General features: G+C 60.2%; 1 protein-coding gene across 5 annotated transcripts in view; it reads right to left on the reverse strand.

Annotated features, from left to right (window-relative positions):
- Nucleotides 1-23,943, reverse strand: part of ADAMTS7 (ADAM metallopeptidase with thrombospondin type 1 motif 7) — a 48,097-nt gene that overhangs the window by 6,562 nt on the left and 17,592 nt on the right. For 3 of the 5 annotated variants that reach the window (XM_053271690.1, XM_053271691.1, XM_053271689.1), the window contains 11 exons: nucleotides 23,322-23,455; nucleotides 22,723-22,843; nucleotides 21,585-21,829; nucleotides 16,725-16,866; nucleotides 10,653-10,779; nucleotides 10,104-10,317; nucleotides 7,098-8,852; nucleotides 6,097-6,249; nucleotides 4,913-5,086; nucleotides 4,482-4,628; nucleotides 4,185-4,344 (listed from right to left, as the gene is read on the reverse strand). In XM_053271690.1, coding sequence (XP_053127665.1) covers nucleotides 4,185-4,344; nucleotides 4,482-4,628; nucleotides 4,913-5,086; nucleotides 6,097-6,249; nucleotides 7,098-8,852; nucleotides 10,104-10,317; nucleotides 10,653-10,779; nucleotides 16,725-16,866; nucleotides 21,585-21,829; nucleotides 22,723-22,843; nucleotides 23,322-23,455 — 3,372 coding nt within the window. Of the gene's footprint in view, nucleotides 1-293; nucleotides 1,852-4,184; nucleotides 4,345-4,481; nucleotides 4,629-4,912; nucleotides 5,087-6,096; nucleotides 6,250-7,097; nucleotides 8,853-10,103; nucleotides 10,318-10,652; nucleotides 10,780-16,724; nucleotides 16,867-21,584; nucleotides 21,830-22,722; nucleotides 22,844-23,321; nucleotides 23,456-23,943 lie in introns of those variants that run through there. The other 2 variants (XM_053271692.1, XM_053271693.1) reach the window with 2 other exon arrangements.

The raw sequence follows: 23,943 nt of genomic DNA on the forward strand, positions 1-23,943 counted from the left end.
CCGCCCCCCACCCAGACTCTCAATTTGCCATTCTGGTGTGATGCGAGGTAAACGGCTGGTTCTCAGAATCCTAATTAGGGAAGGAGACGCACCTTGCCCAGGTCTGGCCGCTGTGCGCACCCCCTTTTTGTGGCCAGGTGTGAGTAAAAGGTGAAGCAGGAGGCACCGGCTGAGATGGGCAGCTAGCCTCCCCTGGGGATGGAGGAATCCCCTCCTGCCTCATTCCACAGCCAGGTACAGCTGCTGGGTAGGATGGAGACCCCCACCCCACCCCACCCCACCCCACGGGGGCCTCCCAGGCAATCACTCCTCCCCCTCCTCCCTTGCCTTTCCTTTGCACACAATCACAAAAGAGAAGCAAGCACAGCTCTCCGGAACCTGGGTAGGAAGCGTGTCTGGACGACTTGAGAACCAGCCCAATGAGGATCCGGGGCACAAATCTGGGGCAGGAAGATGGGGCCCAGTGGGGGTCTGAACCATTGTGTGTGGGGGGGAGGGTTGAAAGAGACAAGGCCGAGGTGGTGACTGGTCTAGGACAACAAGGAGGACGTCAATCACAGTGCATTGCTGGTGAAAGGCTGTGGACCCGCCTTGCTCGGACGGCTTTTCTCCCACCCCAGGACGTGACTGGGATGAGCTCGGGACAGCCGGCTGATCTACGGCCACCGTGTACAGCGATGGGCTCTGGGTTTGTTGCACGTTGGGATGATCAGCTCCACAGCAATGCCTTCTTGCCCGCTTTGTTGTTGCCATGGAAGGAACGTGCCTTTGTGAACTTTGGAGAGGGAAGCGAAAAATGGGGAGGGGGCTGGAGTGCTTAAGAGGGAGGGAGGCTGAGGGACCCAAGACCACCCCCCCCCGGGTCCCTCGCTGGATTTTGCTCCCCCAATCCAGAATCAGCTCGGCCTCTCCCTGCGCCCTGCTCCGCTGGGGCGGATCTCACGTGGCTTCTGCGCTGTGCTCAAATGTTCCATGGGCAGCATTCCTCCAGGGAGGAAGAGAGGTGCCTTGGAGCAGACTCCTGGTCACCATTGTCAGGAAATGCAGACACGGAGCCGGTGGAGAGCCCGGCAAAGGGCCTTCCCCTGCCCGGACGGAGGCTTCTCATCACCTCCTGTCTTGAACGTCCCCTCCTGCGTCATGCCGCGGGGGCGGGAGGGAGCCAGAAAAATGCCCTGGACTTCTATTTGGGGCAACCTTCCAAGGTGCCGGTGAAAGGCCTGGTCTCCCCTGCCTGGGGTCCTGGCCTCGCTTCCTTTCCAAGAGGCCTCTTCTCTCTGGCCTCCCTGGGGGCTCTTTCACAGAGCTATTTCTGCTCCTGGGGCCGGCCAGGGGCTGGTGGGGGCTGCCGGCCTCCACAGATGGGAGTCCTTCCTTCTCCAACAAGACCACCACTCCCAAGCAAAGAGAAAATCCGCCCGAGGTCCAGTTTGCCTTCCGGTGCCTTGCAGTGAGTGAAGATAGCGCCTCTTCCCGCCAGATGTCCCAGGCTATTTTTAGCAGGAATCTCATGCATTTCACAGCCCGGGGTGTGTGTGTGTGTGTGTGTGTGTGTGTGTGTGTGTGTGTGTGTCTTGCATGTCTCTGCAGCGAACTGGGTGAAGCCTGAAGGGGACCCTGCTGTCTCCACACAGCCCGTCCTTCTGGGAGGGGCCTCTTCTGCAGGAAGGCATCCTGGTGGGCTGTGCTGTCGGCCTTCAAGCAGCTTCTGGCTGAAGACTGATCTTCTGCTGAGCCAGGCAATGGCCTCTCTAGGCTCAGTACTGTCTACACAGACCGGCAGCAGCTCCCCAAGGTCTTCAGCAAAGAGAGGGTCTTTCCCATCTTCCATGGCCTGGTCTTTTCTTTAAGCTGGAGAAGGCAGGGATCGAACCTGGGACCTTCTGCATACAAAGCAGGGGCTCTGCTGTGAGCAATGGCCCCTTCACTCTCTTCTCTTACCCTCCAAGAGATAAAATGGTGGGTTTCTTTGCAGCTTGAGTCTTCTGTTTTCATATCTATGAAGCTGCCTTCCGCTGAATCAGATCCCTGGTCCATCTAGCTCAGGGAAGTGAGCTGGTCTGGTGGCAGCAAGCAGGACTTGTCCCCTGAGCTAAGCAGGGTCCACCCTGGTTGCATTTGAAGGGGAGACTAGAAGTGTGAGCCCTGCAAGAGATTCCCCTTATTAGGGGATGGAGCTCCTGCTCTGGGAAGAGCATCTGGGTTCCAACTAGTTCCCTCCCTGGCAGCATCTCCAAGGTAGGGCTGAGAGAGATTCCCGCTTGCAAGCTTGGAGAAGCCACTGCCAGTCTGTGAAGACAATCCTGAGCTAGATGGACCAAGGGTCTGACTCAGTATATGGCAGCTTCCTGACGGCAGCCCTGGAGGAGGCATCTGGTGGGCCCCTGTGTGATGGACTAGAGGAGCCTCCTTGGGCCTGATCCAGCAGCAAGGCTGTTCTTACGTCCTTAACTTCTCACTCGCACCAAATCAAGCTCCACCAAATGAAGCCCAGGCGGCACAAAGACCTGCCAGGCAGGGACGCGCGGCAGCCAAGGAAGCATTTGGCGGATCTGGATGGGCCGCTTGGCAGCCACCGGCTCACTTCTCACAGCGCCTTGCATCCCGCTGGGCTCCTGGCACCCCAGAGGGAAGCTGACGGGCCGCAGCTGCTGAGCGCAACGCCCCCCCCCCCCCGCCCCCGGCGCCCCAGCACCCTTCCTTCCTGGCATTCTCCGCGGCTGCCTTGTAGTACCTTCCTGGCTCCTGCGCCAGAGAAACGCTCTTCTCACTAGGCAGCTCTCCTGTGTAGGGACTCAGCCGGGAGCGTCTGCCCTACTCAGCGCTTCCCTTTCCTTACGGAGTGAGACACAATGGCAGGAAGGGCATCGCCTCGCGAGATGCAGCGGAAGACGGGAACGGCCGAGGAGGACGCTCCCGGCACGTGCGCGAGGGAGGGCCGGAGCGGGCCTGGTGGGAGCCCGGGATGCCTGCGGCTGTAGCCGTTCTCCGGCTTCATCGCCCATCCAAGCTCCAGAGCCTGGCCGGAAACGGAGCCCCCTTCTTCCCTTTGGTGCTTCCGGTCTGGGGCCACTCACCGAGAGAGCCCGTTCCCAAGCCCAGCAGCGCGCCAGCACTTCCTCCCCACAAGCTGTCGCCCAGTATTTATGGGGGCAAAGCACGGCCTTCTGTCTGCATCAGGAGGACGGCCTGTTATCCATCCCCACTGCAGCTGGTGGTGGCCAGGATGTGAATTCCCACATTATCTCCCTGTGTCTAAATAAAGAAGCGGCTTCCTTATTGCCAGGAGCTGCTCCTGCAGGGCGACAGGCATGACCAGGTGCATGTTTCACTGGACAGGACTCCCATGCTGGGGGGGGGGTGGCACCTCCGTGGGAGAGGGCCCGCTTGGCCTGCAGAAGCCCCCAGCCCCAGCCCCGCCTTCAGCCCCCGGCGGCAGCATCTCCAGGGAGGGCTGGGAGGAGCCCTGAGCCTGAAACCTTGGAGAGCTGCTGCCAGTCAGAGCAGACAGTCCTGAGCTAGACGGACCAAGTTGGCGAAAGGCAGCCTCCTCGGGGAGGCTCCTATGATTGCTAGCCCTCTATGGAAGCTCACTGGCCCTCCTGTCCCAGGACACTTTAGTCTGGGGGGCGGCATCTGAGGTCCTTCCAAGCCCTGCAACCTGGGACTCCCTTCATGTGAACGTCTCAAGCCAGGCTCCGTGACGGGATTCGAATACGGACCCTCCTTGCAGCTGAGCCAAGTTCAGAGCCTCTTGCCTGCGGCCGACACAAGGCTCCACGTGCAATCCACACGGCTTCTCACTCTGCCTCCCCAGCCAGCCAGAGCTCCCTGGGGCTGCTAAAGCTTCCCCCAGCCCAAAACGCAGGCTGACGGGGGCAAGGGGCTCTGCAAAACGCCACGAGGCGGGTCTGTCGGCTTCAGCGGAGAAGCTGCACTTTGGAGAGGAAAAGCCCCCAGACTCCCGCTATGGGCATTCCGGAAGCGTCCCACCCACCCCCACCCCGGATCACGTGATGTGCAGCTAGAGGGCAGCCCCACACAACTGCAGGGGCTTCCGGCAGGTCTGGGTCCGGCTTGTGAGGCCTGCTGCGACACCTGGCCCTCTGCTTGTGGGGCAGAGAGCTCCAGGCAGCTGGGTCAGGGAAGCAGGCTGTGCCCCACAGCAGGGGGGTGCTACTCACCGGACTCGCTGGGGCTGCAGTCTTGGGGGCTGCATTTCTGGGTGTCCTCTGGCCGCTCCTCGGGGCCGCACAGACTCTGCTCTTCTTCCGCCTCCCCCGTCTTGGTGTTCACGCACTTGACCTGCCTTCGCTGGACGCCTCCCCCGCAGGTGGCCGTGCACTGCCGGAGCGAGACCGCCGTGACCCTCCGGCCAGGCCCGTGACCCCCCGAGGGGCGCCTCCTTTCCGGAGGGGGCCGGAGCGGGGAGCCAGGCTGGGACGCTTCCTGCCCGGCCCCCGGGGCTGGGGGCTGCTCACCTGTCCCCAGGAGCCCAGCGCCCACTTGGTGCAGGGCTGGGCGTTGCAGGGCCTGCGGTGGGCGGGCCGGAGCCGCTCCTCACACCTCCCAGCTTCCGGGCAGGTGACCAGACGCTCCTGTTCTCCTCCTCCGCACAGCTCCGAGCACTGGGCAGAAAGAGGCGGGCGGTCAGCCGGGCAGGCCCCTCCAGCCTCCGGGCCGCCCTTGAGCGCCTCGCCTCTCCCGCGGCACGGGCCCCTCGGAAGCAGGCCCACTCCCGACTGGGGACTGAGCCCCCCCTCCCGCTTGGAGGCACGGAGCCAACACCAGAGGGATCTCTCCCACTCCGAGCTGGGGCTAGAGCGAGGGGGGCGGGGCGCAGGGGGGTGTCCCCAGGAGCAAGACTCCCCCCCCCCCCGCTTTGAGGCGCCCGCCCTCGGGGTCTGCTCACCTCCCTCCAGGAGGACGTGTACCAGTCCAGGCAGGGCTGGGCTGGGCAGGGCATCTGCGCCGACGGCTTGAACAGGACAGACTGGCAGTGGAAGGGGCGGAGGGGCCGCTGGTCTCGCGCGTCGATGCACTGGAGGTCCCGAAACTTCATGCCGCCTCCGCAGGCCCCCGTGCACTGGGCAGCATCAGAAACAAGGCCGGGGCGGCAGCATGAGCCCGCCGGAAGCTGCCTCCGGCTGAGCTCAGTCTCTCAGCAGCAGCAGCAGCAGCAGCAGCAGCAGCGCTCCAGCGTTTGGGTCTTTCCCAGCTGCTGGGGACTGAACCTGAGCCCTTCTGCATGCAAAGCGTGTGCCCTGCCACCGGGATGTGGCTCCTCCCAAAAGCAATAGAAATCAGGTCTCAGCTGCCTCCTGCCGAGTCTGTCCATCTCGCTCGGTGTTGTCTCCCCAGACTGGCAGCGGCTTCCCCAAGATTGCAGGCAGGCGTCTTTCCCAGCCCGACCTGGAGATGCTGCTGCCAGAGACTGAACCTGAGACCTTCTGCCGGCACAGCAGGTGCCTTGCCACTAGCCACTAGCCACTAGCCACCCCCATCAAAGATCGGTAGTCGTCTGCATGCTTGGACTGCAAGTCTGCAAAACGGTCTCCATCATTTTGTGCTCCAAACACTGGATTTTGGCTTCTCCAGTGAAAGCTGAGAGCTTCCCTTGGACGTGGGGAAGAGGAAGGGCTCTGGCCATCGGTCCTCACTGGAGCCAAACCCAGATGGGCTAACAGACCAGTTGGGTGGGGAAGCTCTCCAGAGCGCTTTCCAGCCTAGCTGCTCAACAGCAGCAAAATGCCTCCATTCGGGCAAGTCGCCTTCGAAACGGAAGCAGCAGGGGGAGCAGCCGACTCGCAGCAACTAACCACCCGAAATAACAGCAATTTTTTCATGCCGGATATACGACATCCTGGCTCCATATCGCAGCGATTACATTTGAAACGAGGCCTTGGCAACGTGAACGGCCCCCTGCTGTCCACGGAGGGACTGCGGAGTCAGGACGCAGGAGGTGCGGAAGCCCCCCTCCGAGAGAGGTCCTGACCCCCCTGCAGCGTCTAGCCTGGAAAGCGCCCTGGTCACGAGGGCAGGAGGAGGACTGGCCAGCCGGGAGGGGCAGGGAGGGCCCGTGCTGGGTGTGCCTACCTTGCTCCAGTTCCCCACGCGCCAGGTGGAGCAGGGCCGCAGGTAGCAGCGCCGGGCCGGGATGGGCTTCCTGGGAGGGGGGCAGTCGTCGTCCTTCCCTGTGCTGCAGCGCACCGTCCTCCAAATGGCGCCCAGGCCACAGCTGGTGGAGCACTAGGAAGAAGCAGCAGCGGCAGAGGGCAGGTTCATGGAGGAGAGGCCTCTCCGTGGCTACTGGTCCGGTGGCCACAGGCAAGAGGCCTCTAAGTCCCATGGCAGGGGGGCAACAGCCGCCGGAGAGAGAGGGCTGCACGCCCCTTCCCCCTCCTGCCTGTGGGCTTGGCAGAGGCATCTGGTGGGCCACTGAGTGGAGCCGGAGGCTGGACTAGACGGGCCTCCTTGGGGGGCCTGATCCTTGCGTTCTTAAGAGGAACTCTGAGCACCCCTCCCTACTCGGTCAGGATGGTTGTACGGGAGGGCTGCACCACCCTGGCCCTCCAGCTCTTTCTGGACTACAACTCCCATCACCACCCCCAGCCACAGAGGCTGATGGTCAGGGGTGATTGATGGGGGTTGTAGTCCAGCCTCTGCAGGAGGGCCGGAGTGGAGCCGTCCTGCTCTGAGGGCTGGCGCTTGCCGCGGCCTGAAGCTCGCCTGACTCCCTACCCGCTCACTGGAGCCCCTCAGCTCGGTCAGCCTCGGAACTGCTGGGGGCCAGAGAGGGGCCAAGGGGAGGAAGGGAGCCAGACCCACCCTCTGGAGCCGAGGCAGGGTGTCCGCCCCGGAATCTGAACTTGCAGGACCTAGCCGACAGTGTGACCCACAGAGAGGAGCAAAGGAAACTCCGCCCCCCACCACCACTGGAAAGACCTGCAAAGGGCTCCAGCCAGCCCCACACTTTGGGGGGGGGGTGCAGCCTGAGGGGCAAGAGCACCACTCTGACCGCAGCAGAAACACAGATTTGGGAGGGAGGGAGAGCATGGCCCACCGCGGGTCTGGCATCGGCCTCGTGCATCACTTGCCTTGCTCCAGTTTCCAGCTTCCCAGGTGGCATTGAGGACGGCTGGGACGGCGGCAGCAGACGGAGCCGCCACCGAGGATGCCTCCTTCCCCTCCACCATGTCCTGGCGCTTGGTGGTTGTGAGGCTGGGCCCCAGACCTCCACGGCTGGTCGTAGCCAAGACCCGATGGGCCCCACTGGGCAAGCTTGTATCGGGGAGCTGGTTCCCATGCCCAAAGAGTTCCTGGTCCTCATGAGAAGACTGTTTGGCGTCCAGCTCCTTCCACTGGGGTGTGGGCAGGGCAGAAGGCCAAGAGTTGGGCAGAGTCGTGCCCTGCTCCCAGGAAGCTGGCTCTGCAGATGACTGGAGCTCCGGGGGGCCTGGACTGCGAGATGCAAGCACCTGGCTTCCATGGCCAGGAGACTCATGCACAGGGGTGGGCTGTCCTGAAGGAAGGTCAGTCACGGGGGGCAGGACATCTCTGGCCTGCAGGATGCCAGTGGGAGAGGGGTGCTGCTTCTGTGCACTGTCCAGATGGCTCTTGTCCTTTCCCACATTCTGTGAACTCCCGGTGCGGTCAGGGCTCTTGCTCCTCTCTCGCGCGTCCTGAAGGTTAGGGGTGGCTTCAGTAGAGCGAAATGTCTGGTGCGGGAGGTCAAAGGGGGTCACCCTGGTTCTTGCCGCTGCAGTGGGGACTGTGCTGACCTGGACTTCTTTAACTGGGGGAGGGGTGCTCATGGCTTCTTTGCCACTAACAACGGCCTGGCTGGTGCTGCTTACTCCTCTGAGGCCTCCTTCTGAAACCGCAGAGAAGCCAGGAATGGAGATCCCTGAGCTTCTGGGGTCTTGCACCCTCCCATCAGGATCTTGTGTAGTGTCAGGAGGGCCAGATTGGCTTCCTTGAGCATTGTGGCGCTTGCCAAAAGGTAAGGTTGGAGCCAGAGTGGCCCAAGAACGAAAGCTGGAAGAGGCAGCTGTGACCGTTCCGTCCTCTTTCAAAATGGTGCTTCTCAAAGGCTCTTCCAGGGTGTTACCAACAGACGCGTGACCAGCATTGCTTGAGGGAAAATGTCTCATCGTTTCTAAAGTGGACAGAAGGTCTTCCAGAAGTGAAGATCCAGTGCCCTCCCCTTTGGCAACAATGGAAGAGGCGGTAGAGATGGCCAAAGTCGTCCCAACAGTATCCTGAAAGTTGACAGTACTGCCTTGAACCGTATCATGTTCCTCTCCGCTATTCTGCCCAACAGCAGGAGACGCTGGGCTTCCTTTCTTCATTCCACTCTCTGGCTTTGCAGTTGGAAGAAAGTTGGGAAGCATCTCTTTGGAATCTGCCTTCTCCTTGTTGCCGGACTTCGCCCCATCTTCTGGCTCCAAACCTTCTCCCTTGTTCTCCTTTTCGTTGGCCAAGTCGTAGGACAGATCTTCATGGAAGTTAATGAAATTATAGTCATAGTAAAAATCATCCACAAACACATTTCCCTTTTTATTGCTGCCAGCAGAAAAATCTTCCTCCGTGATGGCGTTGGATTTGGGTGCCAAAGGGATGAATTTGGGGAGGTGGTGGCTGGGGATGAAATGGATTTCGTTGAACAGCTCCTTGCTCGAAGAGCCGCTGCCGGACCAATCGGGGACCGGGCTGTTGATCCGGTCCCGGCACGGCGGCAGCAAGCAGGCGGTTTCGGCAGGCGGCCTCTGCACCAAATCGCAGCTTGCTCCGTTCTCCCCGGGGCAGTCAACGGAGCGCCATCGGGTTCCGCTTCCACACGTCACGGAACACTAGGGAGAGATGAGAGGAAGTGAAGCGTGCGGAAGACGCAGGCAGGACGCAACTGATGGACGCCCTGGCTCCATCCTGAGCCCTCACCTACCGCTGCTCCTGTGAAGGGTTCCCCACCCTAGATTTGCACAGAATGGTCACCGTGTCACGTCTCCTCTCGCCCCAGGGAGCCTCCAGTCCCCAGCAAAGCCTCAGAAATTGCCCAGGGCCGGGGCGATCTCCTCCAGCAGAGGCTTGTTGCCTTCACAAGGCCTCCGTGGGACGTTCCTGCCTCCCCGCCCGCCATCTCCAGCCTAAGTCACAGGGCTCCTGCTGCTCTCTGAGCCCTTCTCCAGGGTTAGGGTAACCCTAACCCTCCTTGCGTCTAGCCTGAACGGGCTCCCTTCATTTCCACCTGTTGCTTCTAGTCCTGCCTTGAGGAGTGACAGAGAACAACCCTCTGCTCCTCCTCCTCCTCCCCCCCCAGGGAGCCTGTTCCTCTCCCCATTGCCAAATGGCTCTGGTTGTCCATGCTGCAACAGAGGCGCAGGCCTGCTTCCCCTCTGCAGGGCCTTCAGGGGCCCTCTCTGCTTGCAGTTTACACCCCGTAATGCCTTCCCGTTGGCGGAGGATTCCTGGCCAGGAAGGTCTGACACCCGGCACTGAGTTCGCCTCTCCTCCGGCATGGAGAGGGTGCGTCCGCATAGGGGCCAGATTCACCCCCAAGTCCCCTGCGAGATCTCGGGGAGCACTTCGCACACCGTTTGGAGTTTTCATCGCACATTAGAGAGTAGCCTGATTTATATCCAGGCTGGGGTGTTGTTTGGGGGCAACTTCACACTCGCACTCCAGCCTGGCAGTGAAGTCTGCTGTCTGGGAAGCTGCTGGGGGAGCGAAGCACAAGGAGCTGTTTGGCGGAGGGACAGCTGAGAGCAGATGCCCTGACCTTTGTCAAGTGTCGGAACAGCCCCATATCGGAAAGAGTTCCGTGGCTGTCATGCCACAGGGGGATGCCAACCGCCCCCTCCGGCCCCGCTCCTCACTGTGTGTTTGGTCTGGTTCTGCACTGACCCAGGGCGGGGAGTTCCTCGGATGCAGGGCGAAGGAAACTTGCCCCACACGCAGATCTCCAGCAGCAGGGCCTCTTCTCAGGAGGGTTTCGACTTGGGAGCAGCACCCCACCGGACCACGAGCTGGTTCCCAGCAGCCACCCACACTGCAGAGTCCGGCCTCCCCAAACACCCCGACGGATGCGGCCCTGGCGCCCTCACCTCGGACCAGTTCCCGGCGACCCACTCCGCGGGGCAGAGGAGCTCCCTGTTGCAAGGGGCCGTGGCGTCCGGCTTGGAGAGGTGCTGGCATTCCCCGGGCGGCAATGCCCGCTGCTCGTCCAGCGCCACGCTCTGGAGGCAGAGGATGGTCCGCTTCATCAGCCCCCCATCGCCGCACGTGGCCGAACACGCCTGCCACTCGCCTGCCCACCACCTGGAAGGAGCAAGGAGAGCCGGGGTGGGGGTGTGTGTGTGTGTGGTTAGCCTGGGTCTCTCCTCTCAAAGCACCATCCTGGACACAGTCCCAGAAGCCCACATCTGCAGCTGCTGTGCGCTCCGGGAGGCCACGGCTCGGCCTGGGTCTCTCCAGGGCCTTTCCGCCAGAGTGGCTGCTGGGAACTGGACCTGGGAGGGCCCTGCTGTCGACCAGATGCCCAGCCCCAGAGCCTCCGATGTCGTGGACCACGAGGGCTCCGGAGAGCAACTACTAGGGCTGTTCCCTGGACAGAGAGGCCTCTTGGGGGCAGGTGGGGGGGGGAGGAAGCTGACCTGGCCGGACAGGGGTCCTCGCTGCAGCTCCTCTGCTTGTCGTCCGGCCGGCTGAGGGCGTCACAGTAGCGCTCTTCCACCGCCCCGGCCGTTTTCTCCAGGCAGTGCACAATCTGCCTCTGGACACCTGAGGAGCGCAGGAGAGGGTGGGCCGCCAGGCAGGCTGAGCAAGCACAGCGGCGGCAGAACTCGGGTGCATCAGGCGCCAACGGAGGCGGCGGACCCTGGGGCCCGTCTGCCTACTGGGGAGCCCCAAGGGCCCCATTCGGCCGCCCCCCTTCCCACGAGTGCAGGCAGAGCCCCCCCCCCAGGAGGTGCAGGCGAGTGGCTCCCCCACCCCCAGCCACAGATGGGGAGAGCATCTCCTCCCTCCCTTCTCCAGAACGCTGAGCAGTCCCCCCTTGAGCAGGTGAAGCAGCTCTCCAGGTGGGCTTCATCGCTGGGTCCTAAAGCCTCTCTCTCTCTCTCTCTCTCTCTCTCTCTCTCTCACACACACACACACACACACACACACACACAGATGGGCAGCCACCTGCAGCAGCCAACAAAGGGCCCCTCTGCAGGGGGAGGCGGGTGCGGATCTGGAGAAGTCTGGGTCTCTCCAAGCATCACATGCCCCTCTGTCTGCTTGTGACTAACCGCTGCACCTGACTGACTGCAAGTGAGGGAGAAGGCGCAGCAGGAGAGATGGGGGGGGGTCTGGAATGTGGTAATTAAGGAGCCAAGAATGCAGCAATTGATGGGGGGGGTCAGCAAGCGAGGGGCTGAAGGAGCAGCCTGCCAAGCACCCCCCCAGCCCCAGCCTGGATCACACACCGGCTAACAAGAGCCTCTTTGTCTGCCTCCCTCCTTTGACGGGGAGCTCACAGCGCCTCCCACACCCAAAGCCCCTGTTTCTAAATGGGCCCAGGAAGGGGCTGGGCTGGCCTTGGAATCCTGCATCAGGATGCAGACGGCGTGGGAGGAATGGAATCCACAGAAGAGCCCCTTTGCAAGGGCCAGCTGAAGGGAGGAGACCCCAAACGGTTCCAGGGCAACCTGGCCCTCTTGTTGACGCAACACTGCCGATGATGCTCTCCCAGCCGGGAACAAAACCCCCAGACCCCTGTTTGCGGAGCCCTGGAGGGCCACCCAGTGGGCTGCACCGAAAGGAAAGCCCTGGAGGCCTCGGCCTCCTCATGGGCGCTGCCTGGCTAAGGGGGCTCCCGGGGTGGGGCGGGGCATTCGCTGCCGGGCAGGCCGGGAATGGGTTCCAGCCCTCGACAAGGCCACGGATTGTCTGTGGGAACAACAGCCTCCTTGTGCCGAGGACAGCGGCGCCAGCCCAGGCAGAGGGGATCGCCCTCAGGGCCACGGAGCGCCACCGGGCTGGGAAAGGGTCCCGGAAACTGATCCCCGTCCACCTGCCGAGCCAAGCTCTGGAATCCGGGCAGCCACCAGCCTGGAAAGCCAACCCCTTCGCTGGAGGAGAGGCAGGATGAGGGCTCCAGTGCTCCCTCGAAGGTCTGCACATCTGTGCGTGCAAACACTCAAGTTTGTTTTTAATGTCCGCTCAGTTCATTTTCGAGCCCGCTCAGGTGGAATCAGGAAGGCCCCCCTCTGAATGCACACGGTGCGCACGCACTGCCTTGATGCTGCCGCCCGGAACAAAACTCATTCTGCGCACAGATGGAAACAAAATCGAGGGCACGCTGGAGGCATCTTCTCACAAGGATCCCGAGAGCAGGGAAGCCTCCGACCACCGACTGGCCACTGTGAGAATCCAGCAGCAGAGGAGGAGGAGGAGGAGGAGGAGGAGGAGGAGGGTCTGTGCGCTGGGAGCGGAGGCGGGCGGCAGCAGGGAGCCCAGACCTCGCAGCCAGCTCCAGATGGAGGGTGGAGGGGAAGCACTCCCCGAGCCCCCCCCCCCCCGCCTCTGCCCCCAGCTCACAGAGGAGCATTTCTCCTCCCTCCTGCCTTGCCTGTAGAAGTCTCATGGCGGCCAATCGGGACTGTGCAGGGCTCCTGAACTAGGGCTGAAGCCTTCTTCTGCCCTAGTAGTCATCATCAGAGGATGGGAGGAGAGCTGGTCTTGTGGCAGCAAGCGTGGATGGTCCCTTTTGCTAAGCAGGGTCTGCCCTGGTGTGCATCTGAATGGGAGACTCTGTGGGTGAGCCCTGTAAGATCTTCCCCTCTTAGGGGGTGGGGCTGCTCTGGGAAGGGCATCTTGCATTCTGCTTCCATGCAGAAGGTTCCCAGTTCCTTCCCTGGCAGCATCCTCAAGAGAGGGCTGAGAGAGACTCCTGCCTGCATCCGGGGAGAAGCCACTGCCAGACTGAGCTTTCTAACAGCCCCAGTGTGCTTTATAAAAAACGAGAGGGCAGGTTCCCTTCCCCAAGGGGCCCAGCATCTCGAAAACAGACGCAAAAGGGAGAGCCCAGAGGGACCTCAAAGGTTCTCCGCTTCCCGCTTCTCTGTCCCTCACAGGGCTCCCTGCTGCTCCTGCTGGGCGTTGCTTGGCTCTGGCACTGGCTGAATGGGAAAACAACAGCCCTGCAGTGTTTTCCTCCCCAACGCCAGCCCTGCTCTCCCCCCCCCCCCCGACTGCTCTTGCTCTCTCCTTAACTCTGGCTACCCGAGTGGCCAAACTGTGCAGTCTTGCCGGGGAGGAAGGAAGAGGCGAGGGGGCCAGCGGCTGGCGCAGCTAAGGGGGAAATGCTCCCAGCCCCGTCCCCCACCCCCCCACCCCCAGGTGCAGAGGGGAGCTTGATGCTAGAGCTGCCTGCACAAAGGCTGGCCAGGATCTGAGATGCTTCTGGCAGCTGGACGCCCTGGCAGGGGCCCAAGAAACCCCTCAGAGGCGGCGCCCCTCCCCCCCCCGAGAGAGCAGGGGGGTGATGTCGCCTTCTGCCCTCCAGTCACCCCCCCTCCCCCCTCCCAGCACATGTTTAAAGGTCCCCTTTCAAAGGCTGCCAGTCCCCATTCCTGACGCCAAGGAGGCAACGCTGGTCTCCACGTCTGCTGCAAAGGGAGACTCCAGGGCCAAGAGGTGGGCCCAGCCAGCACCTGTGGGCTGGGCTGCTTTCGGAGGTCAGAAAAGCCCTGCTGGGTCAGGCCCAAGGAGGCCCCAACAGCCCAGCATCCGGCCTCACACAGTGGCCACCCAGGTGCACCTGGGAAGCCCACCACAAGCCGGGGGCGGGGGGCGGGAGGGAGACTGCCCCCTCCCCTTGGTGCCCCCTTGCACCTGGGGTCAGGGAGCGCATGGCACACCTGGGCGCAAGCACTCCGCTCCCCTGGCTCAGACACACTTTCCGACCGATGCATCGACTGCACTGCTTCCTTCCTTCCTACCACGTCAGCCGTGAAGAGCGAGCTGTCCCCAGCTGGCGGGCCCTCCCCGCTCAGGGATGCCTGACTGAGAGCCCTTTTGGGGCAGGGACAGGAGCCATCTCCTCCTTGCCTCCCGCCCCCGCCCCCACCCGGCAGAACAACAGCAGGGCATAAGTATTCTTAGAAATAAGGACACTAAGGTCTCTAAGGGAGGAGAGTGGAAGGACGGCCAGATTTCAGCAGACGGGACATTCTCTTAGGGGAGAAGAGGAGCTCCCTTGAAGGAAGGAAGGCAGGAGAGCGAGAGGGGTTTCTGGCCAGTGTGGCTCTCAGGTTGCCGGGAGCTGGGAGGGAGGAACAAGAGCTCCCCAGTTCCAGGCTGCTTCTAATGGGCAGGCAGCAGCCGGTGCAGCTCAGGTTTCTGGGCTCTGTGGGGCGATCAAACCTGTCTGGACTGAGCCTCCCCAGCTGGTCGTGACTGGTCAGAGAAAAAGATCTCTGCTGCAGACTCGACTACGACTAAATGTCAAGAAGACTAAACTAATGACAACGGGTGCAGCACCCAGCCTCAGAATTGACAGTGAAGACATTGGAGTGGTGGGTCGCTTCTGCCTTGTAGGATCAACCATCAACAGTAAAGGATCCAGCCGTCAAGAAATACACCGCAGACTAGAACTTGGTAGGGTTGCAATGAGGGCCTTGGAAAGGATATTGAAATGCCGTGATGTGTCTATTCCTACAAAGATTAGAATCGTTCGGACCATGGTTTTCCCTGTGACACTCTATGGATGCGAAAGCTGGACTTTGAAGCAGCAAGATAGAAAAAGCATTGATGTTTTTGAACTTTGGTGCTGGAGAAGACTTTTGAGGATACCATGGACAGCCAGGAAAATCAACAAATGGATCATAGAACAAATCAATCCAGAATTTCCACTCGAGGCACAAATGGCCAGGCTCAAACTATCCTACTTCAGACACATTATGCGAAGACCCAGCTCCCTTGAGAAGTCCACAATGCTGGGGAAAGTGGAAGGAAAGAAAAGAAGAGGACGACCAGCAGCAAGGTGGACGGACCTGATCACAACAGCAATGAATGTATCCCTGAGAGACCTGAAAGGCCAAGATGAAGACAGATCATCCTGGAGAGAATCTATCTATGTGGTCGCTAAGAGTGGACACCAACTTGACGACACTTAATCAAATCAATCAATCAATCATAGGCTCTCAAGGCAACAATGATGGTTAAGAATGTGATTTTTCTGTATTCATTTTATTCTCATGTATGTAAATTTTATTGTGTGGCGGGGTGGGGTGGGGTTTATGCTATTTGAAAACTTGTTTGCCTTTGAAATGGTAACTGGCCACACAAGAAAATGATGGATTGAATTTCACTGGGATAATCACAATTGCTAATGCCTCTCCTGTTAAAAGGGTTAAAAGGGGAGGGAGAGCCATCCTTTTAAAACAGGAGTCAAGAAAGGAGAAAACCAAGAGAAGGCCCAGCAACTCCCTGCTGCTGTGCAGGAGAGGGCCGGTCTCCTGCTTTAGGAAACTCAACTCCAGAGCAGGCCTTTTTCCTCGAGAGCAGAGCATTTCTGTCCAGCCCTTACTCCGGTTTCCCCACAGTGAGGCAGCAAGAGAAGGGCCTTGGCATGCCCAAGAAGGAGAGGCCAAGCGCTCTGCTCTCTGCTTTTCCAACGTCTGTTTTCCAACGAAAAGGCCTTGACCAGCTGGCAACAAGGGAGAGAGAAGACCACCCAGGTGGCCGCATAAACAGGAACCCACGTGCAAGGAGAGCATCCTGGAAGAGCGGGGTGGGGGTGGTGGGGAGCCACAATCAAGGCTCCAAAGGCATCCAGCAGGGCGGCCGGCCTGCTGCATTTGCACTGAGGAGGACTTTGCAGCCCACCTAGCATATCCATAGGCCAGGAAGCAGCTGTGCTCCCCACCGGCTCCCTTCCGTTCTCTTCCCCTCCCCTCCCCACCGGAAACCAAAGCAACCCCCTTGCTCATCGGCTCCCGTTTCCTGCTTCACAGTTGCAGCCTTGAACTGGGCAGCCCCTGGGGAGCCAGCTGCAGAAGTCCGAGCGCAAGGCGAGGCTGTGTCCCAGGGACAGCTCGCCCTGAAGTGGCCCCCAAGAGAGCGCTGCTTTGGACGCTCCCGACTCCACGGACACAGGGACATGGGAAGCTGCCTTCTACTGAGTCAGACTCTTGGTCCACCTGGCCCCGTGTGGTCTACCTAGACTGGCAGGAGCTCTCCCAGGTGTCAGGAAGAGCTCTCTCCCAGCCCTACCTGGAGAGGCTGCCAAGGAGTGAGCCGGAAACTTTCCGCAGGGAGAGCCGGGGCTCTGCCACTGAGACACGGCCTCATGCTTTGCTCATGTCTGGGAATGGGTTGCAGGCACCATGGAGGGATAGCCATTCCTTGGTCGTCTTCTTCTTAATTCTTACTGCTCCTGGACTGGGAATTATTAATTCTCAGTCTCACTCCTGGATTTGCAATGACTGATCATTCTCTGTACCCAGCAGACCTTTCCCTGCTTCGTGCGCATTATCTCAGACCACCCAGCAAGTGTGCAGCTTAGCTGAAATTTGAACCGTGGACTGTCCCGCTCTGGCTGAGCAGCCAGGGGGACCAAGGATCTTGTCCTCTGATGGGTTCCCCAACACAAGAAAAGTGGGTTCCTTGGACAGAACTTTGCCACTCCTGCCACTAAAAGCACAGTCTACACAATGAGAAAAGGTGGACCTCTTTACCTGTCCCACAGGTGGCTGTGCATTTTGTCCAGGATCCGTATTGCCAGAAGAACTCGGCAGGAGTGATCTCATTCTCGCTATCGGACTCCCTTCGGATGGTGTATTGATAGCGGATTCCCGGGTTCTTCTCCTGGAACAAGAGCTGAGGAGAAAGAATGGAACCTTGTAAGAGACACCAGTCACAATCTACACCAAGTATTCCATGTAAATGTGGATGGGGGCCTAGGGCAAGGCAACGTTCTGCCACCCAGAGCATCGCCTGGAGGAATGGGTTACCCAAACCAGATCCACGGTAGCAGAGGAGCAGTGACACATCCATTGTGAGTCTAGGAAGCCTTCAGTTCCAAAGAGCCACTGCCTGTTTTTATGGGATGTTTTGCAGGTTGTTGCAAAAGGGGAAGAAGAACCCCTCTTTGCCAGGAAGTTTTTCATACTCAGCTTTTGGTTCGCATCCCCTCCAGAATGGAGGCTGCGTGTCCACATATTGGCCAAATTTACCCCGAAGTCCCTGCGAGCTATCAGGGAGTATTTCACACACAATTCGGGTTTTTCACTGCGCCTTAGAGTTTAACCCGATTTATGTCCGGGGTAAAACAATCCAACTTTTGCATTGGTTTTGGGGGGCAACTTCGAACTCACAGTAAAGCCTCACAGAAGACCCATGGTAAAGCTTGCTGCCTGGGAAAGCTCCCGCCGAGTGCAAGCAAGGCAGCAGTCAGTGGGTCTGCAAGCCGGGTTCATGGATTAATGCTGCACTTCAGGAAAGAGAACCTGGAAGGTCAGCAGCCAGGGGCACTTCTGAGAGGAAGAGCTGGTCTGGTGGGAGCAAGCCTGACTGGTCCCCTTAGCTAAGCAGGGCCCGCCCTGGTTGCATCTGAATGGGAGACTAGAAGTGTGAGCACAGTAAGAGATTCCCCTTATTAGGGGATGGAGCTGCTCTGGGAAGAGCAGAAGGTTCCAAGCTCCCTCCTGCCAGCACCTCCAAGACAGGGCTGAGAGAGATCTCTGCCTGCAGCCTTGGAGAAGCCGCTGCCAGTCTGTGAAGACAATACTGAGCTAGATAGACCAAGGGTCTGGCTCTGTATATGGCAGCTTCTTATGTTCCTGTGTTCCTGCTCCTGAAGCCTTGGCTGTTCTTGGAATGCGAAGAGGGCACCGCTCCAAGAAGCCCTGGCTGAATACCACCACCTCCTCCTTCCCCAAAGAGGTTTTTCAATCAAGTTGCAAATCCCCGGGAGCCTTCCCAGAGATTATCTGGTGTGAGTCATCCCAAGCTGTTAACAGGAACATGGGCAAATGGTAATCTTTTCAAAAGAGGAGAAAGCAACTTGAGACTCCTGGGCTAGTATTTCTTGCATTCACACTCCTCTGCCTTTTGTGAGAAGAAGGCAGAGAGACGGCTGAAATCTCACACCAACAGACCTTCAAGGAAACCACTGTGTCTAGCTCAGCAAAGGAGGCAAGGCTACCCAGGCAGTGGGGGCTTATCTTGCATCCACGGGTAGCTGAGGGTCAGGGTCAGCTCTGTGCCCTGCTGTTCACAGCAACTGCTCCATCCGTAAGAAAGCCTGCAGGCGCTCTACATGGCTGGAAATGAGAGGGAACATGGGAGCCGGAGAGAAGGTCCAATGGCAGCATTTCCCTGACTTTTCCAATAAAAGGAGTGAGCTCTGATCTTACTTATGTATCCCCGCCTTCTAGGCAAGGAATTCAAGGCAGCAAACATGGTTGTATGCTGTCTTCACAACATTTTGTGAAGCCTTTTGTCTTCACAACAGCCCTGCAAGGTAAGCTAGGCCAGAGAGATGGTGCCTGGCCCAAGCTCACCGGGGGAGCTTCGTGAGCCTGCTGGGAATCTGAACCCCCGTTTCTCCAGCCCTAACCACTCCATCCAGTGGACTCGCTGTCATTTTGCTGGGGACCCAGAGGGGGCAGTGAGGCTGAGGTTGCTTGTTTGTTTTTGTTTATTACATTTATATCCCGCTCTTCCTCCGAGGGGCTCCGAGCAGTGTACATGGTTCTTTTTATCCATTGCTAGTACTGAGTTTTTTACAGCAAGTTGCAACCCTCCCTGCTGGGTGGCAACTGGGGCTGGCGGAAGAGAACCTCGACATTCTGCTCAGGCAGGGCTGGAAATAAATGGATGGCAGGTCTGTGCTGAAAGCCCTCCTGGCCTGTGGCAGGCATGCCTCCTCCGGGGAGAGGGTTTCTAGGTTGCGAGAGGGGAGCTCCCTTCCCCTCCCCTCCCTCCCCTCCCCTCCCCTCCCGGCGGTGGGTCTTTTGTTTTGGAATCCCACAGCAGCAGAAGGGAAGGGAGCGGAGCAGCCATACCCCCCCTTCAGAAACTGGGGGTGGGGGCCAGAAAGGGAAAGGAATTCCTTCCCTTGTCAGGCTGGAAGAGAAAGGGCCCGTCAAAGTAAACACCTCCCTGTGCGAATAAATAAGAACTGAAATGCATGCGCTCCTAAGTGGTCTCCCCCCCAGCCCGCCAAAGACCAATTTCTCCAAGAAAACAGACCCTCTGGAGCCTCTGCTGGTTCCTGACTGCCTCTTCTGCACAAAACGCAGGGCTGAAGAACAGCGTCTACTTGCAAAAGGGAAACCTCTGGTGAGGCTCTGCTGTGCTGGTGGATCTGGAAATGAGCTTTGCATGCACCCTGAAGGAGTCCAAAATTTCCTCCAGGTACGGACATGCATGACTGGGCCAGACATCTGTTTTTCAGAAACCGGAAGCCGGTGAGAGAGCCACAGACCGAAGGCCGTGGAGTCCAGCAGCAGCAGCAGCAGCAGCAGCAGCAGCAGCAGCAGCAGCAGCCCATTCCGAGAACGGGCAGGCGGATGCCTCTGGGAAGCCCACAAGCAGGACCGGAAGAGAACCGCCTCTCTCTTGGCACCTGGGACTCTGCGAGAGAGTCTACCCGTGAGCCGAGAGACTCCTGCAGCCATCCTGACAGGCAGCCGTGACAGACCTCTCCTCCCTTGGTTTGTCTAATCAAGGAGCAGGCAAGGAGGGAAGATGGCGCCAAGGAGGGCTCAAGGCATTCGGCGGGGCTGGGTGGGTTCTGACTGGTCAACAGGTACTGCAGGTTTTGGCGGTGCTTCCGGGCCTGAACGCCCTGTTTGACCAGCACTCGCAGAGGGACAGGGAAGGCCCACAGCTGCACCAGATGCAAGGACTGCTCTGCCACCCCACCTTCAAGCCTCCGTAAATCCAACATCTCTCCGTAGCCCAAGTCTGCAGCCTATTGAGCCCCGGTGGCGGCTGGTCCTGGACAAGCCATGCCGTCCCTTGCCTCTCCTCTGGGCTCCGCACACAGTCCTGGACAAGGTCTGGCCTTGAGTGGCCCAGGTGCTCACAGGTCACTCAGAGTGGCGCTGGCGGGGGGGCAGCAGTTTGGCTGGGCTTCAGCCCTGAGAGCCTTGCCGGTTGGCCCGTAGGCGCCCCACCATCCTCCCCGCTGGCGCTGACCTCCCAGCCAAAGCCTCGGAATGCAGGAGCTCCGGGAGGCTCTCCAAAGAGGCCGAGCTCTTCCCTTGGCTGGCCACGCCAGGGCCCGTCTTCCCTTCCCCAACCCCTTCCAGTGCGAGGTCCGGGAAAGGCCTCCGCCGGAAATGAGCGTGCTTCTCCCCAGCCGGAGCTTTGAGGAATGCCGCAGAGCAGATCAGTTTCAGCCGAGCAAGACCGAGGCCGGGTCCACCCGCCAGCGCCAGGGAACTCTGCCTCAGAGCAGCAGGAACCTTTCGCCTGCCAGAAGGGGCGGTTTCCAAAGGAGAGCAGCACGAGGGTCTCCAGGAGCCAGTTTGCGCTGAATCCCCACCCTGGGGAGGGAAGGAGGGAAGGAGGGAGGGAGGAGGGTGCAGGCACAGAAGCCGCAAGCACAAGGAGGGGCATCCAGAAGTCAGCTGCTTGAGGCCTGGAGAAGGCGGGCAAGGACGGCAACTCTTCTCCCGTGTCTCAGGCTAAGCAGGCAAAATGGGCAGGCGGATGCCAGCCTGCTCGAGTCGCGGGCCATTTGGCCTCTTTTTGGTGGGGTGGGTGTGTGTGTTTTGGGGAGGCCTTGTGGGCAATGACATCCCTCCGTGGCACGCCTGAGCTGGGGAGGAGCTGCTCAGAGGCACGCTGGAGAGAAGCAGCAGGGAGGCTCCCTGGCTCTGAAAACCACCAACGACTGCAACGAGGTTGATGGGCTTGGAGAAGCCCGGCCGCGTTTCTGCCAGACAGCTGCAGGTCAAGAGAGGGCGAGACATTTCCACCGGTGGACGGAGCGGTGGCACCTGCTGCTGCGCTTCTGCCTCCGGTGCAGCCCCAGAAGGCCCTGCGCCCCGGCCAGGAAAGAGGGCCAGCCTCCACCCCGGCCCCTGCCCAGAGAGCAGGGGCTGGAAGGCACCCTCTCCACGGAGCCCCCAGCTCAGGCCGGTTTCCGCCCCAGCCCAGAGCCCAGATGCTTCTTCTGAGCGCCTGCATCTCGTCTCTTGGACACACGGGCCCCACGGGGCCTTGACAACACCAGGGCCTTCAGATTGGCCAAGGAACAGACGCCCACGTAGTCCTCACGCAAACCCTCACATGCACCTAACCACGGAAGACGTCTTTTTCAAACTTTAGTTCCTGCCCTACAATAACTTGGGAGAGACAGCTCAGCTTCCGTGGGTGACATGCTCTTTGGCAGTCAGCCTCCCAGTGAGGCCGGTCACTGGGGTTCTCCTTTGACAAGTGGGGAACTGAGGCAGGGAGAGACTTGCCCAGGTCTACGGCCAGAAGCCCAGGAGGCAGAACCTGAACCCAGAACTCCCAGCTCAGAGCCCTCCATCCACTGGACCCCCCTGCCAGCAAGGCAACAGCCGCTCTCCTCCAGGTACCTGAATCCACACTGGCTCCTCCGTGGGCCCTGGGGAAGTGAGGTTCTCCCAGTTGCCGGTCCTCTCGTAAGTGAAGGTCGTCCCGGCCACTTGGTAAACCCCATTCCACTGGATGGTCCAGCCGCCATTCAGGAAGTATTTCTCTGGGTCTTCGCTTCTCAAGGCCAGGAAATTCTCTGCCTCGGCCACCTCCTCAATCTGAATTTCTCGCGCCCCGGCCGGGATCAGCCCAACATCCACGTAGCCTGTTTGGAGGATTGAACACCCGTCAGCTGCAGATAACACGGCAAAGGAAACCTCTCGGGAAAGAGGAGGAGGAGGCGCCCCTGTCCCAGAATGTGACCCCCTTGAGTGCCTGTCCTTTCTCAAGACCCTGCCGGCCACTGGAGGAGAAGCAGCCACGGTCTCGACGTCACTGAGGAGGGATGGCCTGGCATGGCGTTACTAAGCATAGACCCCTGTGTGGGTTAGAAGGAGGACATGCTGTAGCTCTAGAAGGCACCAGAACATAGGAAGCGGCCACGTGCTGAGTCAGACCATTGGTCGGCTCAGTCTTGTCTACCCAGACTGGCAGCGGCTTCTCCCAGGTTGCAGGAAGGAGTCTCTCCCAGCCCTCTCTTGAGGATGCTGCCAGGGAGGGAATGTGGAACCTTCTGCATGAAGGGAGGCAGGTGCTCTTCCAGTGAGCTATGGCCTAATCTTGTAAGGGGAATATCTTACAGTGCCCATTCAAATGCACACCAGGGCAGACCCTGCTTAGCAAAGGGGACTATTCACACTTGCTACTACACGATCAGCAATACTTCCTCAAACAGGAGAGTCCGATCCTCCAATGTTTGGCAAAGGGGAAAGACTCCATTCATCTGGGGTGAAATGAACAAGGGATTCAGTGAACAAGCCACAGGAGCAGGTGACTTCCATGAGGTCTAGTCTCCTGCCAGAGCACTTTGGACATTTTGCATTCCACCGTCCACAGGCACCTGCTATAAAGGTGTATTCTGATCACTGTTCTGGCATCTCCAGCGCCCCAAATACCAAGGTGTTCAGGATTTCCAAATTCAGATTTCCAAGCCAGAATGGATGGGGCTACGCTCAGCAAGGCCCTGCCCGCAAGCCCGAGTGGACCGAAGAGCCTCACCCAGGCCCTCACTCTCCTCAAAGGTCTTCTTCACGGTCTGGCAGGTCGAGCCGTCCCCTCGGCACACGCCACAGCGGTCCTCCACGGCATAAGAGTCAATCTCATAGTCGCAGCCGATGTTCTGAAGGAGAGAGGAGGAGACCCGCTGGGTTTGCGGCTTCCTCTCCCATCCGGCCCCGCCTGATCAAGTGCGGCGTGGGGTGGGGGGAGCGCGGGGGGGGGGGGAGCGGAGCAAAGGGAGCTCCGGGCAGGAGAGGCAGCTGGAGCTCCTTTGGGCCCCCTGCCCCCTGAGCTCTTCTGCTTGCTGTGCTCCAAGGAGGGCTGCAGGACGCAGGCTCAGCTGGGCTCTTAGCGGAAGCAGCAGCAGCAGCAGCTTCTTCCTCCCTCCACAGTCCCGGAATTGGCCCCGTCCGCCCTCCAGCTCCTCCTTCCCTCTGAGTTCCGAATCCGCCCCAGAAGCGCCCGGGGCCCCCTTTGCCAGGGCTGCCGGGTCCCTTCAGTGCCGAGAGTGGGAGGCCTTCGCGGGGGTGAAGCCCCCCCCCCCCCGGCCGTCCTCCCGGCCCAGCCTGAAGGCCCCGGCCGCCGCCGCCGCCGCCGACCTTGCAGATCCCGTTGATGCACCGGTCCCCGCTGGAGTTCCCTTCGCCACACGGGGTCCCGTCGAGGACGGCGTCACGCAGCTTCTCGGCAAAGTACTCGTCCTCCGGCCGGCAGTGCAGTTCGCACGGGCTGACTGTGGGCACCAAGGAGAGCAGTCGGGGGCCCGGCCAGGGCGGCGGCAGCAGCAGCCACCCCCCCAGCTACGCTCTGGCGTGGCAGTGCCGGGCTGCTGCAAGAGGGCAGGGCCCACGGACGACGCGTGCAAGGAAGCCAAGCCCCCATCTTGGCCCCCCCCCAGCTCACTACGAGGCCGTCTGAGAAGGCCCCTCCCTGGCCAGTTGTGGGGGGCCGCCAAACCCCCCCCCCCCGGGTGCAGGCAGGCTCTCCCCAGACACCTGCTCTGCCGTGAGAACCTGAACTGTCCAGGGCCTGGCTGCAAGGGGGAGGGAAGAGGGAGGGGGGAGTGAGGTGATATCAGTTTGCTATTTAGCTGCCAGGTTAGGAACACAGGAAGCTGCCTTCTACCGAGCCAGACCATTAGTCCATCTAGCGCAGTATTGTCTACCCTGACTGGCAGCAGCAGCTTCTCCAAGACTGCAGGCAGGAAGCTCTTCCAGTGAG

This window comes from Hemicordylus capensis, chromosome 10 (genome assembly GCF_027244095.1).
Source record: "Hemicordylus capensis ecotype Gifberg chromosome 10, rHemCap1.1.pri, whole genome shotgun sequence".
Lineage (NCBI taxonomy): Eukaryota > Metazoa > Chordata > Lepidosauria > Squamata > Cordylidae > Hemicordylus > Hemicordylus capensis.